The following is a 12,460-nucleotide window of genomic DNA, read 5'->3' on the forward strand; positions in this document are numbered from 1 at the left end:
AAAATGGAAACTGAGGTACACAGAGAGGGTAAGCCACACATTCAAAGCAGCACCAAAGCAGGTATGTGTCTCACTCCTTGTAGTCTCTCCTTGATGGTCACCCCTCTTCTCCCCTCTCCTTCCAAGAATCTCCACTGACTCAAGATAAGTGAGTGAAACAACAGGCCTCCATGCTAACCCTTGTTCTCCCCCACTGTGTCCACCCTTCTGCTGTGAATTATTGGTTACGAAGTCTTATTGACATTGCTCCTTTTATATCTATTAGATGTGTCCCCAAATCCAACTTCCATTCTCCTTACCTTGGTTAGGGCTCCTTTCTCTCACTTCTGAATTAGCACTGATAGAAACTGAACTAACTTTTACAGTGATCTCTCTGTTGGCCTTCTGTTGGTATATCTTTTCCTCCTGACTGGAATACTTTTTGTCCCTGACTGTTCTTTCTGGACAAGAGATTCCTGCTCCTTTCCTAAGCCTCAGCTAGTACCCCCCAATCTGTGATGCTTTCCATGATATTTCTCCATCCATTTATGCTCCCCTTTCCCTGGATATCGGAACATAATGAGACATTTGTGAAGAGAATCACAATTGATGCCTTTGTATCCTGAGTCTTCAACAGGGCTCCTGGCACATAGCACTCGGTTGGTCTAATTTGGAAAGAATTTGACTCTGAATTTCTTCAACTAAAATATGCAACCTGCAGGGAGAATGTGAGGGTTACATGACCCGGTGTCTATCAAGAACCTAATAGAACAGGCACATAATTTCTCTCAATAAATGGAAGGTCTCTTAACTTTCCTTTCCTTTTAATCCAATTCGGAGCAAAGAAGGGTTCATCTAACTGTGAAAAGAAACACGATGTCAGAGACGCTAGAAAAGCCTGTGACAATCCCCTGGTGTTGCATTTCAAAGCACTGGTTTCTCATAATTTAGCAGCTCTCAATTTATTGCACTCTAATGGGCAGATGTCTGTTGGCAGTTAAGTCGCTTTTAGCGAATGTGGCAATAAAGGTACAGAATGGCACTGTGAACAGCCACTGTACCCCTGCATTTGACAGCACCACACAGAGCAGGCTGAGGCAGGCAGAGCAGCAGGTGCACCAGGGTTCATAAGTGGTGGTCATGAACTGCACCAAGCTGCAGACCCTCACAGTCACAGACTAAATGCAGGCCCAGGTGAAGCTTTTTCAAAGATCTCCAAAGTCCCTACTCTGTCAAGACCCCGAGAGTTCTGACTCTGGAATAACTAGAATATACTTCTCTCTTCTTCAGAGTAACAGGGATATCTCAGACTCTGTTTGGGTGGAACAACTCATTCAATCATTCAATCCTAAGCCTGTGCAAAGGGAAACTTGCACAATTAGAAGAGGAAAAAAAAAAAAAGGCTGAGTCTGAGCACTCAGGAATACATTCCTATGATTTGAGCAATAATAGGTAAGAAAAAGGAGATATATTGATGTTGATGAATTGCCCAAATTGCCTATTTCTTGAGAAGCACCTTTCTCAGATATCATGTCATTATTTACCAAAAAAAAAAATCAAAAAACAGGCCAGGTGTAGTGATACATACCTATAATCCCGGAGACTCAGAAGGCTGAGGCAAGAGAAAGTTTGAGGCCATTTAATGAGACCCTTGCCAACTTAGCAAGATCCTGCCTTAATATTTAAAAAAAAAAAATTTAAAAAGAACTGAGGCTGTATCTTGATGGTAGAGAGCCCCTGGGTTCAATCCCCAGTATTACAAAATAAATAAATTTATATATATATATATAAATTTTTTTAAAAAAAGGTAAGCAATGGGTCGCAAAGGAGACCGGCTTTTAATCCTCTGAAGAAAGCCAAGGTTCTATCCATTAATCCATCAATTAAGTCTTATGTTATCATGGCCTAAAGTGAACCCAATACAAGAGGCATTCATTTCCTTAGGAGAATGAATCAGAGAAGTGAAAACCTCATTGCACTTCCTGACTCAGACAGTTCTTCAGATTCAAGAAGCAAGGACTCCCATTCCTGTCCTGCCCTTCACTCACCTTTATCCCTCTACTCGGGAAAAGGGAAGACATTGCCAAGCTGATGACATTTGAGTTTGAGAGTTGAAGGGCCCTGAGAGAGCATGAAACTCAATTGTCTCATTTTATTCTTGCAGAACAGAGAGGCCAGAGGATCCAAATAACTATCTCAAGGTCACATAGCTAAATAAAAAGCACCTGGATATCCCTGGCAGGTGGGAGCACAGTCATAAAGCAGATTCCCTCCTCAATGACACTGAGACCAGTAAAAGCAACCAGTATTATTATATTTGACCTTGGAGTTCAGGACTCCTATTTCTTCCACACCAGTGAGTTGCTGTGAACCAAGTCAATCCAGAACCAGTCCTAAAGTAGTATGTCATGTTTTTGTATCTACTTTCTAATTGTTATTTGTTTCCTATAATTATTCCATGAATCATTGTCCTTGGTAGGTAGTATTACAGTTTGCAGATTAGTTCTCCATCTCTCTGCTAGACTGTGAGCTCATGGGGAACAGGAAACATGTTCTCTACAAAGGTACATCCTCAGGACTTAGTGCATCAAGCCTGACAGTAAAGAGCTAGAAACCTGTCTCTGGAATTGTATGCTAAAGACCCAAAGAACCACCACAGTTTGATTTCCTACAGGTTTTGTCGAATAAATGTTACTAAAATGAAAGCTACTTAGAGTAGGAGTGTATTGCATGTACAGAAATTATAATGTTTTAATTTTAAAACTCTAAGGAAAGCACAAAATGAATTTAAATTTTTCATAATCATACTGCATGCTATCTAGTTATCCAAAGGAAAGATCAGTGTGGTTTGACCTAGAATGATAGTAGCAGGGAGAAGTAGACAGAGGATGGGTTTACATGAGGAATTATCTGGACTTGGTGAGACAAAAAAAAAAAATGATACAGGGAAGAACTCAAGATTTCTATTTTTCACTGATTTGACTAAGACACCTATCAGATATCCAAACAGAGATGTCAAATAGACAATACAGAAATCTGGAATTCCAGTTGAGAGTCACTGACATATAGATGACCTTTGACAATAAGGGGACCAAAGAAACTGTGCTTATATAGAACAGACCCAAAACAGAGCCCTGGGTCCTCAAATGTTTAATAACCCAGTGCAAGTATGTATATTAAAAATCATCTTAAAAATCCAAACTTTGTGTATATGAAAAGAAAAGCTGACTAAATATAACAGGAAGTACAATTAATTAGGAATCAAAAATCATGAGTTCTAACCATTCAACAGTTACTCCACATTGAACTCATGATAACTTCTCACAGCTTCCAATTCTCTACCTACCAAAATAAAAATTGAGTACAGGTGACATCAATGATATATGCTAATCCTGTTATTTTTTGAAGTTATGACACACACATGGCATATGTCTGACATCCAAATGACACAGTCCAGCCTCAGGAAGAATAGTGTCTCACCCTTTTGAGGCAGAGTCTTCTGCCATGGCCTCAGGCATACAACCACAATCTCAGGGGATAGCTGACATGGAGTCCCTAAGCAGGGAGGGGAGCTGTCAGTCTTCACTCCCTTTCTACTGAGTAAACTCAAAATACCTGCATTCTTGGTTTTCAGTTGGTGTATATGTCAGGCCAATGGAGACCCAGAAAAAAAACTGGTTTGTCCTCATTGGCATATTTTCTTGCTCCTGTAAATTAATGTTCTGAAAAGCACCCAATTTCCAAGATTCCAGGTATTAATTTTTTTTTTAGCAGACATCAGGGGTGGTTAAAAAAATAAAGGTAGAATGAAAAAATATGAAGTGATTCCATTTGGCTGAGTATACACAATAAGATTTGGTCTGATGGGTCAGGGTACCCTGGACCCTAACCATAGAAGAGCACTGAGGAAGTAGTAAGATTTTATACACTTAAATGTATACGTACATGTGTGTACATATGTGTGTGTGCAAACCACACATAACACTGAGGCAGGAAAATTGTAGATTGCAACATGGTATTCAATGGGAAAAGTAGAACACACAATTGTACCCACAGCAAGATTATAGTCATACATAAATATGACTATATTTGGTTATATGGTTAATCATTGTGTTGAGCATTGGTATTTTTTCCCATTCTTCCTACTTTCCTATATTTTCCAAATACTATATATAATATTTCTATATAATATATATTTGTATGTAATATGTGTATATACTTCTTTTACAGAATGTATTTTTTGAGAAAATGAAGGCAAAGGCTGATTTTGCCTTCAAGGAACACAGTGATACACATTTTCTGCTATGGCCTACAAGTGCTGGTGATTCAACTGATTCCCTAGGCTTTAAGTCAGGGAATCATTTGAATCCAAGGGAGAATTCAGATTAAAAAAATAAATAAAATATAAGGCATCGTTTTTGTTGGAACAAGGATCTAAGCTGTTCCATTGCCCAGGCATCTTTCAAGAGAATCAGACTTCTCACCTCTTTCTAAAGAATTTGAAAAATCGACCTTCATCTGATCTCTTGGACCTACCATGAATACTTGCCCTGCATGAACGAGAAACACCTGAAAAAGCCTCCGCAATAAGAGAGACTATCCCTGTACCACTGTAGGCCAGCCACTGTGCTTACCTTGAGATCGCTCCTCTCATTCAAACTAGCATCCTCAGGAAGTAGGCAGGGGGTGGCTCCAACTCACAAATGTGCACCTAGGAGCTTGCATCTCTGGTGCAGCAATAGACAGAGGAACCAAACTGAACCAAATGGGCTCTCTATTCGGAACATGCTAACTTTAAGTGAAAAAAAAAAATCTGGAACTAGAAGTTGGAGGATCTCAAACAGTGCCCTGGGGTTTGTACAGCTGCTCTGCTTCTCTGTTCATTTGATTGAAATTTTCCAGGTAATCATCCAGTAAATCTACTTCCTTGATATTGTTAGCCATAGTTCAGTCTATAGTTTCTCATCAAGGAATACTTTAGATGGAGTAAGTATAGTACTTCCATTGTACAGATTACAACGTACAGATTAGAGAATTCAGACTTAGAATACGTACTTATTGTACTTATTGTACATCATCTTGCTATGACATAAAATAGGAATCAAGGTCTAACTCCAAATGTCATGCATGCTATTAACCATGGTCCCATTCTGCCTAGAACCCTTGTACCATGGGGTTTTCTTTTTCTTTTTTGACATAAGGATGGACTTGTGCTGAGTCCTATTGACTTTCTTGCCAAATTAATGCCACATACATTTAGAAAAAGTCATAAAGGGAAGAGTATAAAATCTGAAGTAACTTCTAATTTAAGCTTGATGGTCCACAAATGAATCAAGCATTACACTTCCCCTATGGGGACTCTCGCTCATTGGACTAAACAATTTGGCTACATTGCCAAGGATAATATGCTTATGTTGTCTCCTGTCAAGTTGATTGTACTTCCTCGAGAAGGAAAATGTCCAGAAAAGAGTAACAACAAACTCAACAATACCTTCAGTCCAACAGAACTGCACAGACTAGCAGGTGGTCTTCCAGAAGATTAAAGCATTTCAACTCAACTAATTAGCATTAGGTAGTTATAACAGAACTTTGCTTTTTAGATCATGGGGTTAGTTCCCACATCACCATGAAAAGGACACCACAGCAGCTATAGAACTAATTGATCAGGATGGGTAGAGACCTCTACATCTTCTTAGGTCACACTGAAAAGAATCTGAATACAATATCTAGTCCATTTTTCAGATGTCAAGATTTAAAGTTGTTGGCAATGGCTGGAAAATGGGTGAAAAGAAAAAACATCATGCTCAGTGAAATAGGCCAGCCTCAAAAAATGGAGGGTCTAATGTTCTCTCTCTCACATGGAAGTTAGAGCAAAGGGAAAAACACGTGGGTGAAGGGTATCGGATACCAGAAAGACAGAGGGAAGATGAGTGGAGTAGAAGGAGAGTGAAGGGGAGGGAGGAGGAACAGGAAAATGAATTTGACAAAACTATGCTGTGAATGTATAAATATACCCCAGTGAATCCCACCTTTATGTATATATATGAAGCATGAATTAAAAATAGATAAAGAAATAGAAGGAAGACCAATAGAATAGAGGAAGAAGAATAGGTGAACGGAGGAAGAGAGAGAAAGAGGTGGCACAGGGCACTGAAATGGAGCAAATTACATTTCATACAAATATGACTATGTCAAAATGAACACAACCATCATAAGTAACTACATTGTAATAATAAAAGTGTTAAAAATGTACATAAACACAGAAATACAGGAGTTGTTCATCTTCATAGGCAGAAAAAGCACTCTTAGGAGGGAAGAAGCAAAAAGTCATCCAGTTTTACTGGAATAGAAAGATACTCATGCTAATTAATCCTAGTCCATATACCAGTGTATTTCCTAGTCTTATTCCTTTATCTTTGGCTGACAACTTTGATCTGAGAGTTGTTCCTTAGATTAATCTTATTTAAGTCCTTGAGCATTTCTCATCTAGATCTGACCTGAGCCATGCCCGCTTCTGAAACCAAGTTTTAACCCATGAACTCCAAAATTTTCAACTCTGTAGGGCACACAGTATTGGGCATTTTCCTAAACTCATCACAATTAGTACTAAGGAGAAACTCTAGGCTTAGGGTTGAAGCTTCTAGGATAAAAAACAGACAATGGTAAACAAAGTGACTACGTTGATGTTATGGTAGGTGGGAAAGCCTCCCTTCATCCAAAGGATAAAAAGAGGATGCCAAACACTTCCTCTACCACTCACCAGAAATGCCGCAGTGGCTACTGAAGACCTAAAGAAGGAATAGGTCATAATTTTTTTGTAGAAATAGGAGCCAAGAAAATCCAAGAAACCTTGAATCCCCTTCTCCCTAACATCAACACCCTGTGTAGAAGTGGCCACTCCACTTTTTGCCCTACATCTTCCCTAGAGACCCCCACCATGACATCTGCCACATGTTGAATATTTTCTTTGTTTCTCTAAGAGGACCAAACACCCCTGAACAACAAGTAGGAACAGTATCGATTTTTTTTTTGTAGTTGTTATTTGTTTGTTGTTTTGTATTTCCAGCACTGAACATAATGCCTAGAATATATTAGGGCTTCAATAAGTGTCTTTATCCATATGAAAAATGAGTAAAAGATGCTCAGTCTCCACCATGGAAATCTCCACTAAGGAATGAGTTTCAATAAGAGCAAAACAATGTCATTGGGAAGCTCTATTTTCTTTGCTAGCAGAGTGGAGGAGTCCTATCATTTTTACACTCCACTGATTCATTCTGAACATGGTGTCAGGAACAATACAGGGGCAAAAAACAATTAGTGGGGGAACAAAACAATCAGCCAAACCGTCTGGGATTTGAGCGATATATAGATCAAATGTCTTAAATTTGCTAAGCTCTTTCTCATTTGGCCAGAATGGATGACTCTTGGCTTCACTGTACCAAGAATAATTGTCCCTCATATATCCCCAATCAGCTGCCCTTTAATGACTAGTCAGAAGTGACAACGTAAAAGGAGCAGTGACTTTCATTGTACTTGGCAAATTTTGGACGAACTCCCATTAATTTGCCCTTGGCATAGGTGAGCTCATAGACACACCTTACATGGCCACTAATGTCGCTGCTCCTCCCTGCCTCCAACAACCACAAGTCCTCTGATTTGCAGAGATACAAGAGTAAGAAGTGAGATGTCTGAGGTGACCTTTGCTTCTCACACCACTTCCATAGATGGTGGAATATCCACAATACCTAGGCTCACATCAAAAGTCTCATACATTCAGAGGTCAAATGACCTTTCTATCTTCCCAAACCAGCACCAGGGTATGCTACCCTACAAAGATATTTGGAAAGAGTCCAGGCACTTGACAGACTTATGAGGCCCATATGGCCTATTTCTATTCCAGATGGCTGCCTCTCATCTCAGCTCATGTTCTGGTTGTTGCTGCTTTGACAATGCAGTGAATCTGCATTTAAATTCCATAAACTATAAGAAAGTTCTAGGCTTCCATTTCATCCTAATGTGTTGTATCTGTTTTTGGTCTAATTATATTTAAAAAAAATAAAGTTTGCCATCTCTTGAAATACATGTTAATTACTAACACAGTTGACCTCATAGAAACCACTCCTTGGAAACACCAATCAGGATCATCCCGACTACTAGACTTCTGACTTCTGATACATGGACAATTTCTGGTCACTAGTGGTCTTTAGAAGGAAGATCCTATGGGTTCTCAAAGAATTCTTCTCTCATCTTAATCTTCATGTCCTCCTGCTTTTCCACCAACACAGCCTAAGATGCTGCCTTGAATTATTGTCTTTCTGCTTCTTGTGTAGATATCTCAGCTTCATGCAAAAGCTCATTGAAGGCAGGAGCTGTGTCTGTTATAGATGCCGTATCCTTAAAGATCTAGAGCTATGTTTTCAGCAAATATTTGGTAACTATGTAAAGTATACTTTCATATAATATAGAAGCTGACAGCCCATGGATAGAACTTGATTTTGTGTTTGGGGGCATATAAAAATAAGAGACCAAGCTACAATCTAAATGTGGTCTATAAACTGAACCTCATTGGCTAGATGTCATTCCTTTGCTAACCTTTATCTCTGCTTCTTGCCCAAACTGTATTCACTGCATATGGAAGATACTTAAGTGTAGGTAGAAGGGACTCTCTGTAGTATTCTGGCCTGTTCTAAAGGGTTGGCTCTACCTGTTTAGCTATCTCTCTGGGTCCCCTTTTCATTATGGATTTTGTTTACAAAGGAACAAAGCCTGGAGTCCCTGTGGACTTTGTTCAGTTCTTCAAAACCACCACATCTCTTATATCTGTCCTGTTTAGATCACACTCCTTCCTGCCACTTCTCTGCCAAGGCATATATATCCCCAATCAGCTGCCCTTTAATGACTAGTCAGAAGTGACAACATAAAAGGAGCAGTGACTTTCATTGTACTTGGCAAATTTTGGATGAACTCCCATTAATTTGCCCTTGGCATAGGTGAGTTCACAGACACACCTTACATGGCCACTAACGTCGCTATTCATATTTCACCTCTTAACTTAGGTATTTTTTCTCTTTGAACAAGTTTTATCTGGATCCCTATAGTACATTGAGTGTTCTTACAAGGGTCTCCAGAACTTTTCTGTACTTTCCTTCAATGAAGTTGACAATAATAACAAAGCTGATATAATAACTACAATCATCAAAGAGTCACTAGTGGTTGTTAAATGCTTACCATATTTTAGGAACCTATTAAATCAGATCGTCATTGATATCTGGTGAGGTGGTGCCTAACTACCACCATTTTACAAATGAGACAATCAAGTCTCAGAGATACTTATTTCCTTCATGAGGTTCACATGACTCCATAAAGGTCAAACTTCTCATCTAGTCTGGTCCCAAAGTTGTGTGTTTGCTACCCATCCATCACACCACCTCTTATGAAACCCACCATGTTTATCATGGGTTATTTAATTCCACTAGGCAGCAAGCTCTGTAAGGATAGGCATATATCCATCTTGTTCGATATTCTGTTTTGAAAGCCTAGCCCAGGAGTTAGCATGTAGAAACTATTCAGGAAACACGGAATAAATGAAACAACTGGCAGATTGGCTCTCCTGGAATCCCAAAGAAGAACGATTCATCCTCTCTAAAGAGAAGAAACCTAATAAAAAAAACATATGAGTATAATAATATCTATTTTAAAGTTTTTCTTTCTTCTACCTAACTCTGGCCAAATGATGCTAGGCACTCAGAACTAGAACGGTGTGTTCTGGAAACCAGTGAACCCAAAAATTCTTATTTGGAAGAAGAGTGCAGGTGGAACAAAGGCTTGGGCTGTCCAGGGATACACCTGTAACACCCATTTCCACTTGGACTGGAGCATGCCACCTGCGAAAGCTGACTCACCCCTTTCGCAGGTTCTTCCCCAGTAGCCCGTGCCCGTGCAGTCGCAGATGAAGCGGTTCCAGCCGTCCTTGCACACAGCGTTGTTCTTGCAGGGGTAGCTGTCACACTGCTTGGCGCTCATCCGTGAACAGGAGGACTTGACGCCCGCAGCGTTCTGCATCTCCGCCAGCTGCCGGATGTTCTTGCTGCGCCCGTCGATGAACAGGTCGCGGATGCAGCCCACGTAGCCGTAGTTGAGCATGGCGGTCCAGAGCTCCGTGGGCAGGATGAGGGCAGCACGGTTCTCCGGCAGCCCGCCCAGGTACATGTCTCCCTCCAGGTCCAGGATCTCGCTCTCCCCACTGGCGGTGAATGGCGTGCGCCTGCTGTTCACTGATATGGTACCTGGGTAGGAAGACATCCCGAGTGAGTTAAAGGTGCCTTGTGCATCCCAGGTGAGCACGCTAGGTGATTAGCCAAATGAGAGAAGCCCAATAGGTGGGTTCTCAGACCATCACTATCTGACCGCGAGAAAGCCACACAAGCGACGGAACAGCAGACTGCAGGATGGTGTCATTGGGTTCCCATCCCTGCCACCTAAGACAACCAGGCCTCCAGGAAGACCAGAAAAATCCCACCGCCTAACCTCTAAGTAGATCTTTTCACTACCTAACTGGCTTGGCTGAAAGGTAGAAGAAGAAGAAGAAGAAAAGAAGGAGAAGGAGGGAAGGAAGGAAGGAAAGAAGGAGAAGGAGAAGGAGAATCGGGTGAGGGCAAAAGAGTTCCTGCCTGAGTTAAAAACCCTGCTTTTACCACATATGAGCTGTAGAACCTTGAAGAAGGGACGCCATCTTCCTGTGCTTCAGTTTTCCCTGTAAATGGGAAAATGATTTACACAGGTTGATGTGATGGTTAATTAAGTTAATCCTTATAGGAAAGCGTCTCATAGGCCCTGGAATAGTATAAGGGCTCTGTGTCTGAATCCTCTTCACTGGCTCCCTATCCCCCAAAGGATGGGACTTCCTCTCTGCCTCTCGCTCCATGCAGTGATATATTCTAGACTGGCCTCAACTACCACCCTAGCCAGTGAATATTTGGGACATTGCCATTGATAATTTTTAACTGGAACATGTTTCTTTATTCATGTTATACAGATATGTAGGGCATCTCTTCTGCATCTGTATAATTAAAGGCACAGAGATGAGCCTGTCCTTCATAGCCTTTCTCTCTTTGGAGTTGATACTACAGAGCACAGACACAAAATAAATAGTCCAGTACACAAGAGAAAATAACTAATGGCAGATGCTATGAAGAGAGTAAAATGGGTACTGGGTAGCAGCCCATGTGTTCTAATTTAAGGCCTGCCTAGGTGGGTGACAGCTGAAACTAGTATTGAGAAAGTCCAGGGGTAGAGATTATGGCAAGCAGATAGAATGACACAAACAAAGGGCCTGAGGCAGGAAGGAGTATGACAGAAGAGGAGGAGGTAAGAGGGAGGAAGCAGGAGTTGAGGCCAGGGACATTGACAGACCCAGGCAAGGGCTGGATTATGACCACCATCAAATGAGATTTTAGAAGGTATAACTTAGTGCCTGACCTGGGAATTTGGGAATAAGGATGTTAGTCCTAAATGGTTTTCTGACCCTAAGATAGTCATTGAACCCTTTACATCTTAATTTCCTGAACTGTAAAATCAAGAAAATGTACTAGGTGATATCTAAAAATGCTACCAGCAATTTTTTTAAAAAAAAAAAAATGTATTCATTATTCTTGAAGTGCTTTGTTGGTACCAAGATACCTGGGTTGTAGGATCCATCAGTCTGCCTTCACTGACATCAGTCTCCTCTCTCTGAGTCTCAATTCCCTCAGCTAAGAAGGGTATATCCTGAAGGCTCAGAAGATTAAATGAGATCAAGAACGTGAAATGTGCTCGAAATTACAAAGTCAACACCACAGTAGAATGGAAAGGACACTGAGGGGCCTCGTGGGCAGGGGTAAGCTGACAATCTGTTCCCCACCTCTATCCTAGAGGTTTCCTGCTGTGCCTTGACTTTATAATGTCCTGGTTATCACTTTAAGTATTTTGTGTGCTTTTTGTTTTTATTTATTTTTTTATTCATTTATTTGAGGGGACCAAACCCAGGACCTGGCACAGGCTAAAGCATGTACTATGCTCTATCACTGAGCTACACCCTCAGCCCATGTATGTACATTTTTATTTTTTGGACTTGACCCTGAAAACAATATCGTGAACTAGGATATATTATTTTCTCTATGTTACAAATAAGGAAGTTGAAGTTTGTATCTCTTACTACATTCTCTTGCACAGTTTCCTTTTTTTTATCTTCCACATGCCTATAAATATAATCTGATCACCAGCAAAAAGGGAGGAACATCTATTGCCAAATAAGTACTAGAATCCATTTAAAATTTCATGCCTTAAGTACATGCTGGGGAAAATCTGTCCTCTGAGTAGGCTGCCAGAACTTTTTTGAATGTTCTTATCAGTTTTTAAGACTCACTTCCCCAATGGAGACTATAAGATATTATATATATATATATATATATATATATATATATATACACACATATATATATAC

At 40.3% G+C, this 12,460-nt stretch overlaps 1 protein-coding gene across 9 annotated transcripts in view; it reads right to left on the minus strand.

The window, feature by feature from the left end:
* Nrxn3 (neurexin 3) overlaps window positions 1–12,460 on the minus strand; it is a 1,468,922-nt gene that overhangs the window by 1,015,091 nt on the left and 441,371 nt on the right. For all 9 annotated transcript variants that reach the window (XM_076848054.2, XM_076848052.2, XM_076848056.2 and 6 more), the window contains one exon: window positions 9,882–10,265. In XM_076848054.2, coding sequence (XP_076704169.1) covers window positions 9,882–10,265 — 384 coding nt within the window. The remainder of the gene's footprint in view (window positions 1–9,881; window positions 10,266–12,460) is intronic.

The sequence above is a fragment of the Callospermophilus lateralis genome, chromosome 3 (genome assembly GCF_048772815.1).
Source record: "Callospermophilus lateralis isolate mCalLat2 chromosome 3, mCalLat2.hap1, whole genome shotgun sequence".
NCBI classification, from domain to species: Eukaryota; Metazoa; Chordata; class Mammalia; order Rodentia; family Sciuridae; genus Callospermophilus; species Callospermophilus lateralis.